Source organism: Ochlerotatus camptorhynchus, unplaced genomic scaffold (assembly GCF_037179485.1).
Source record: "Ochlerotatus camptorhynchus isolate MF236.1 unplaced genomic scaffold, CSIRO-AGI_Acam_v1.1 ptg000040l, whole genome shotgun sequence".
NCBI lineage: Eukaryota > Metazoa > Arthropoda > Insecta > Diptera > Culicidae > Ochlerotatus > Ochlerotatus camptorhynchus.
This window is the reverse complement of record NW_027040531.1, coordinates 2,562,695-2,570,839: the sequence shown is the minus strand read 5'-3', so window position 1 is coordinate 2,570,839 and position 8,145 is coordinate 2,562,695. Positions and strand designations below refer to the sequence as shown.

Below are 8,145 nucleotides of genomic sequence, written 5' to 3'. Positions count from 1 at the left end.
TACAGAGCCGAGGATTCTTGGTCACTATACAATACATCTTAAAACTATAGTCAAAAGGTACAACACAATAAACACTTTATCTTCCGCTATCCAAAAAGCCTCCTCCATCAGAACTGGAGCCGCTTCCAGTGGTTTCATTGTATGGCAAATTGTTGTACGCCAACGAGGGTCAGAGCGCGTCCATTGCAGCAATGGACGCAAAACGTGGTCAGCACTCACACACTCATCACGAAACGGTTGCTTTCCAAAGTCGACGACGCATCGACCGAAAGAACTGCTGATGAAGAACAATGAGGAGGACCACACAATGGTTGCTGCCGAGAAAATAGACGATCGCGTAGCACACATCGAGAGTGGCCTGCTTTTGTCGGCAGCCGAGTGAACACTGAAATATGAAATATATGAAAAATTTGAAATATCATCTCAATTCCCATTTTTTTCTAATTGAAAAATCAACATTGGAATGTCAAGTCTATCGAACGCTTTACTGAAGTCAATGTAAAGAGCTTCTATTTGGTTTACTTTGTCCATTGCAGTTAATGAGTAATCACAAATTCCAGGAGGATTGTTGTGGTTGAACGACTTTTAAAAAAGCCATGTTGTGCATTTGTTATTCTATATTTTATTTAGATGGAGATATTTTTGTTTATGATTGATTCGAAAAGTTTAGGAATGATTTTGGATAATTTGAGGGGTGAGCTTTAATGAAAGGTTGGCACTTCTATGTTACACACCAGTGATGTACAACACCTATCAAAATGGCCAGGCATGTGTGCGGTATAAATGTCTTCAAATATTCTGTAGGAAAAAAACTTAAGGAAAAACATCACAAAATTTCAAATGTTTTTAAAATGAAGACATGCCTTCAAATCTGGTGACCCTGTTCCAAACGCAATCTGCTCTGACATCATATGTACATATTTACCTTATAAGCTCGGCTTTCTGAGAACAGTCCATCGATAACTAGGCGCCTTATACAAAGGTGACACTCAAGGAAGAAGTATTAGTTTGGTTACTAAAATGAACTATGCAACGGCAAATAACTCACCAACACTAGCGGACCATGAGTACTGGGCTACCTTTGCATCTACCCATCTAGGCCCGAGATGGTTTTTGCACAGGTGGGCAGGAGCGCACGGTATCCCATTGTTGATGAGTTCTTTGCCGCTAATGTTCACGAAAAGTTCACTATTTTGCCATACAGAAATTCAAAACAAAACAAAAATATGAGCGGATTTGGACAGTTTTTGACCTGTTTCATACGACCGGAAGGTGTACGCTGGTCACAAATGCCGTGCCAAACTGATTTCCTATATAATTCAGGGGAAACATGTCAGAAGGGTCTAGCTCGAAACGTAAACAATGACTTGGATCGTCAGTTTCTTACGAATGACTACATACCCACTCAAACTAACTAAATCATCTGACAGAGAAATATTTGTTCTATGAGCTAGTGTAATCAGATTCCGTGGGTGTGTGGTCATTCAAGAGAAATCGACGTTCAAAGTCATTGTTTACGTTTCGAGTTATACCCTTCTGACATGTTTCCCTTGAATTAATCATCCTGTGATGTGAATTCCGCTACTAAACACGAGGAGCATTTCTTATAGCAAAACTTGCCATAACAAAACGGGCATAGTTCATTTTAGTAAACAAACTAACACTTCTTCCTTATGTGTCACCTTTGTATTAAGCGCCTAGGTCTCAACCGGTCTCACACAACCGGCACCAAGCGTCTAAATTTAGTATTCTTTCTAGTATCTACACCAAACGACGCAGAAGAATCGCAACCGAGAGCCACACGCTCACACTTCACAATCACAACATTGTATGTATATCACTTTGTTTACCTTCGTTCTTATGGCGCTATGACATTGACGCCCATCGAAAGTGCCTTGAAAAATCGCCACCTCCAAGTGGCTAAAAAACTTCTCGTCGATGAATGGAATCGATCAGCGGAAAGCCCTGCTCACATCTACTACCAGGTGATTCGGGATGGATTGGTAGCCACGTTCCAGCTGTTGGAATCCTCGTATCTTTGTGGCGAATGGGATTCATTTCGGTACTGCTCCAACGCGATGCTCGAGTTGGACGTCAAAAATGTTCCGATCCCGGAGGAGATGGAACTACGGGTGATGCATAAACTTTCGGCGTACGGATTGCGGCGGTTGTGTGGTGATCCCATCAAGCCGGAGCGATCCTGGGAAGATTCGATCGATCTGGTGGTGCAGTGGGTGAGAGAATTGCGCGATCGACCAAAGTGGTACGATTTACTGGATGTGGACGATCAGGTGATGTTTCGCATTCAATTGATTCATAATCATTTGTTTTTCATTAAAAATCAACCGGCGGTGAGGGAGCTTCCTCTAAAGGAAATAATTTTTTGTCTGGCGATTTTCGTTGCGGGACTCGACGAGATACAGGGATGTGAACTGTTCAAAATCATGATAAACAAACGGAGCGTGATGCAATTTTTGACTGCCATCGCTTCTCGATTAAATGCAATTAGAAAACGAACCGGTGGTGTTCATTCGAGTGTTTTGAAAAAGTTACGCAAAGCGTATCGTCGAGTGAAGCAAATGCATTCAGTGTTCAAAATTATACGATGCTCTCAGATCTACAAAGAACTCGACGCAAGCGACTACAAGAGATGCAGTGCTTCAACAACGGTGGCAGCTTTCAAGCGATTCAACCAGATTTGCGGAGAAGCAATCAAAAATACCACGGATACTCCGAATCTGTCCACCAAGTTGTCCAACATACTGCCGAACGTACTGACTGACTCGATCATGCTCAATTCCAAGTATAGAAACTTCTCCAGTCACGGATTTCCCTTGTCACATCTGTTCGTCCACGATACAGATCAAATTTACTACTACGAATATCTCAGTAACTTTCTCTACATGACCGCTGCATCGTTCTACGTAATTTTTGTTTATATTTTGCACGACTGTACTCGCTACACGCTTGGATTGATGAGACGCTGCCGAACGATTGACGACATTCGTGCCCTAATACGATACGTGGGGAGCAGCAAAGTTCGAGCACTACAGGAAAGTATGTTCCAAAAAATTGAGCAATATTTCTCGGCTGTAAAGAACCGTCTTAGTGAAACGGATCTTAAATCGTTGACGCAGGCCCAGATGAAAGAGCACGACGAACTGTGGGAAAACTACGATCAGAAGATGGAAATCATCAACAATCTGCGTTACTTACATCGCAATAATCTGATGGATGTCGTTGAAGTAGTGGCCTTTTCCAACGCATCCATCTCGGCCGTGCATCGTTTGCTGGATTCCAAACTGACAGACAAATCCAGCGGTAGCTATCTTGAAACCATGTTCTCTGACTGGAAAGTTCTCACAATGCGATCGTTCGACAGTATCGAATTCAACGCAGTCGTTATGCAGTCCTACATCCACCAGTACTTGGAGCTGGATCACGATTCTACCCAGCAGTGGCGTTATCGGTTGAAGACTCAAGAGATCCTGTCACATTTCACGACCAACATTGACATGGACAAATCAACTCAAATCACACTGGAGGAAAACTTACATTCAGCACTGTCCAAAACTCGCAACGGATATTACCAAAACATATTCGCCCTGGATTCAAAGTCGCAAGCGATCATTCAAACCTTAAAGACGTCAATCACTGGGCCCAAATCTTCCAAGGACTACAAAACGCACAATAACAGATTCAAATCACAACTGGAAGCTCTTCGTCGTCAAGACGAACAGGAGCTTCAACAAGTGGTGCAGAACATTCTCCTGAACCTCCGGGAAACCTTCCAACGATACGATTGCGGAACGATCGACAAATTAATCGAAAATCACATCAAAATTCCACTCAAAGCTCGACTGGCTATCGAGTTCTGGCAGCTGCGAACTATGGAAATACTCTACTCCAGTGGCTACCTCGGTGACAACTTCTGCCTTCTGACCAAATCGGTTCCGATGATCTGGGGAAAGTCGTACCGCAACTATTTGGCACACGATTCGCTATCGTATGATCTCCTGACGAACTCCGATACGATCAAGACCCTCACCAACGGGTTCGTTCTGGCATTCAACTCCACCGAATTGGACATATTCACCCGACCAGTGAAGTTCAATCTAGACGGATTGGTGGAACTGAAGGACGAAGGGTTTCGATGGTTGGAAACACAAGCGGGTCTGCTTCAAAGCATTCGGAGTTGCGATATTCAGCAGTTTGAAAGTTTCCTTGATCGAAAAGCTGAACCAAGCGGTAGGTATCTGCTAGCACTGGGAAAGCTTCTACGTCCAAGGTATTACGCCATGCCTGGAATCATAACTCATGAGCAATTCGATTGCAACCGCATCAAAACCGTGGCTTCTCTGCTGAGCCAGCAGTTCCAGAATATCGAGGAGATACTAACGACTTCCAAGATCAATCATGCGGTGCGCCTTAACATGCTCCAGATCAACCAGTTGCCACTTCCTATAGCGATGCAGCAAATTGAAATTCTTCAACCTCACCTGATGACCCCTATTGTGGGTGCTGTGCTACCCCATCTTGTTGGTACAAACAATATCACCCTCTTGGAGACACTCCTCGACCGGTACGCAGGATCTAATGTGAAACCAATCCTCCTGATGACTACTGGACATTCTGAAATGGAACGTGGCTTCCTGGCAACACACCTCGGACTACGAACAAGCATCATCAGCGAGCTCACCGATGAAGATCTAAAGGCAATCTTCACCGAAGACGACTACCCTGCTTCAGAGTATGAACTAGGGATTGCCATCATACGAAATGACCTGCGCCTGTTCGAACATATCGTTCAAAATTGCTTCCAAACCTCTAATTCAGTCATCGAAGAGTGCGACATGCTACAGGCAATGGAAAACTGTTGCTGCTATGGACGACTTCAGATGGTACGCTGCCTTCTGGCAAGTGACTGGGTGTGCGATCTGCACTTGATGTTCGATTGTTTGACCCTTGCCATTGCTAACCATCATTGGCAGATTGTCGATCTGTTGTACCAAAACGGAGCGTATGTGTGGCTTAATGATGGCGTTCATGTACTCAGTCTGTTAACCGAAGAAAACTTCAAAATGGTGCGAAAGATACTGGAAGATGGCATTCCCAATCATCTCGCAGAGAAGTTCATCAGCTGGGTCGTCCAGTTCGGGTCCAAACGACTGTTGAAGCATCTCGTCGATAAGGGGGTAGATATCTGGAGGTGTGAAGACATTCTGGAGGTTGCTGTTATGAATAAGGATGCGAAAGTCCTGAACTTTTTGGAAAGCATGATCTTTGTACCGAGTGAAAATGCTTCCTCCTATGCCGAATTTAGACGCTGGATCAAAATACTGCATGACTTGAGGGCACTGATGTTAATATCTATTCAACCGGACTTCATTAAAGCAATCATTCCGACAACATCCATCGCCGAACGCTGGATAGATCAAATTGCGAACTTATTGAAAATGCATGACAATCAGATTGCAAAATATTTTCATTTTGAAGATCCGTCCGGACTACACTGTTCAAAACTAGTGAACGAGAGTCAGTTTAAAAGAACGCTTCTAAAGTGTACCACCCTTGTCGATTTGATTCAATCTGTACTACCTGGGTTGATTGTAGAAAGAACGACGCTCTACATTGAATTTCGCACACCAAATGAAACTATTGAGGCTGAAGTTGATCTTGCTATATATTCCACGATCGCACCAGCCAAATCTCCAGAAGTCAGAACGACGATCTTAACCCAAGACTATCACCACACTGCCGATATAATTAGCATGGGTCTAAGGACTTTCCTTTTGAGGTTTCGACACCTGAAAGCAGCAACTGCCACTGTATCCAAGTTAAACAGTTCCGAACGATTTCACTACATCCAGGTCGATTCCAATAGCTGCATTGTTCAGCTTGCCCCACAAGAGAGCATTAACCTGTCATATCTATTGAACAAACCTGGTCAGAGCTGCGTCCTGCATTATTTGCAACCGAATTCCTCTCCTCATCTGGTAGAATCACTTCTCCGGCTGGGTGCCGATCCTGCGTTACAAAATGGCAGATTCGCAACACCTTTTCGAACTGTCCTCGCCACACCATTCCCCTTGGGGCTCATCAAACTTATGTACCAGCACTATGAAAAATCACACCACCATCATGACGAAATGCATGTGTTCAACATTAAGGACATGGACGGATACACCCCGCTGCACGCTGCCATCGGAACGAACAATTACGAAGTAACCGAATTCTTTCTGCAGTACGGTGCCGATCCAACTCAAGCTGATCAAACCGGGGAAGCCGCCGTCCTTGAGTATGCCATTTTCAATCGCAACGTGCGGATAGTTGATCTACTGCTACGGCACAGCCCGGACTTGGTCAAACAATACTCCAATTCTCTCAAACGATCTACCGCATTGGAAAGTGCTGTCAAGATCAACCACGATCACATAGTTCGGATGCTGTTGGAGTGCGGTGCGGATTTGAATCACCGTAACAAACAACTCTTTACGGCCTTAAAATATGTCATAGAACAGGAATCCGTCGAGTCGCTGCAGGTGATGTTGGATTACGCTCACCGGGAAGGAGTGATCGTAGATGGTGATGTCGATGGATGTGGAACGATGGGGTTGCAATTGGCTAGACAGCTTAAAGTATGTCCGGAAATAACTCAGCTATTGGTTTGCCATAGTATCAAATCGGTGGCACTGAGTTTGGTGAAGTTGAGGGATTAAATTTGTATTAAGTAGATGGTGTTAATATTGAAATGCAAAAGAAATACAGTCAACTCTCTACAACTCGATATCCACTAACTAGATAATTCTATAACTCGATGATCCCTTCACTATCGAGCTGCAGAGAGTTCACTGTATATTTATATGTAATAATTTTCTACAAAAGAACTCCATAAGGCTGCAAAATGTCGGTGCTGTGAACTATCGCAATTTTTAAATCAATTAAGAGGAACACTGTTTTTAGATATTGTGCTAATCGTAACGATGTGTTACACACAGTTCATGTTGAGGGATTTTCATCCACGGTTAAAGGGGGAAATTATTCTTGGTTGCCGAAAATTGAAGCTCTTGACCAAAATTATGCAGCAGCCGGTTTCCAACGAAAAAAAAACTTAATTTGTCCACTTATGGCGAGATCTGACGCTTTTCACTAAATCAAAATTTGAGCAACATTCTTTTTTTATTTCAATACGCTCTAACACTCTTGCGTCATTCGTAACTTGTCCGGGGTTGAGATTTGAACTCTGGCGTGAGAGATATAGATGTTAACCGTCCCCAAACGAACAGGATCTTGTTTTCGAGTTAAGTTGTAATTTGATTTGATGCATGAGTTTTGGACCAAAGTTACAAGCCACAACCTGGCCTTCAAGGGGTAATAAACTTTGCACACTGTGCCGAAACACTGCATGGCACACTGTTCGGCACGCTAGGGCACACGTTCACTGATCCAAAATATCATCCTTTGATCGAATGATTATTGCTTCACCCAGGCTCTATTACTATTATCAGATGATTTTGAGATGATCTTCATTCAGTTCATCATCTGTTAAAACCACAACAACTTGGATACTCATCATCCCAATCAAGGATGATTTTAATTCAATTTTTGAGAGCATAGGTGGACGTTAATCAAATGAATGTAATAAGTTAATTAAATGCTGTTCTTATTTATACTGAGTTCTAGTTGTAGCAATGTTGTCTGTTGAAAATAGCGAGGAAAATAGGTAATATTTTAAAAATTACAATGCTTTATTTTAATATAATTATAAGTAAAGCCGATCTTACAGTCCGTACATCTATGGACCTCGAGCTAAGTAGTTCCTATGAAGGTTCCAACAGCTCAGAGAGCATCTCCCAACTGGAGTAAGCATTGGATGTGATTCCTGTTTGCGATCGGTTTCGATTCAGTTGCTTTTCAACATGTCTATCATATACTTCGCTGTCGACTTTTTGTATTTTCAATCACATTTTTCATACACCAACATTTCTTTGGGAAAATTAATGATGTTCGTTATAGGCCTTCGATGATACATTTATCTCTCATATTTTAGATTATGTTCGTTTGGTTTGGTACATTCGTAAAACAATCTGTAATTCAAACAAGTTTCATGTCCATTATCATCTACTTTAATAATGATTTTCACTT

General features: G+C 42.7%; 1 protein-coding gene across 1 annotated transcript; it reads left to right on the top strand.

The window, feature by feature from the left end:
• The first annotated feature begins 1,773 nt into the window (after positions 1-1,773).
• On the top strand, positions 1,774-6,957 carry LOC135712770 (uncharacterized). Its single transcript, XM_065235831.1, has one exon. It carries the CDS (start codon positions 1,869-1,871, stop codon positions 6,717-6,719), a length of 4,851 nt encoding a protein of 1,616 aa, XP_065091903.1. The 5' UTR covers positions 1,774-1,868; the 3' UTR covers positions 6,720-6,957.
• The last annotated feature ends 1,188 nt before the right edge of the window (positions 6,958-8,145 follow it).

Coding starts and splice junctions, on each gene's coding strand:
- LOC135712770 (XM_065235831.1), top strand. CDS start 1,869: ATGACATTGACGCCCATCGAAAGTGCCTTGAAAAATCGCCACCTCCAA.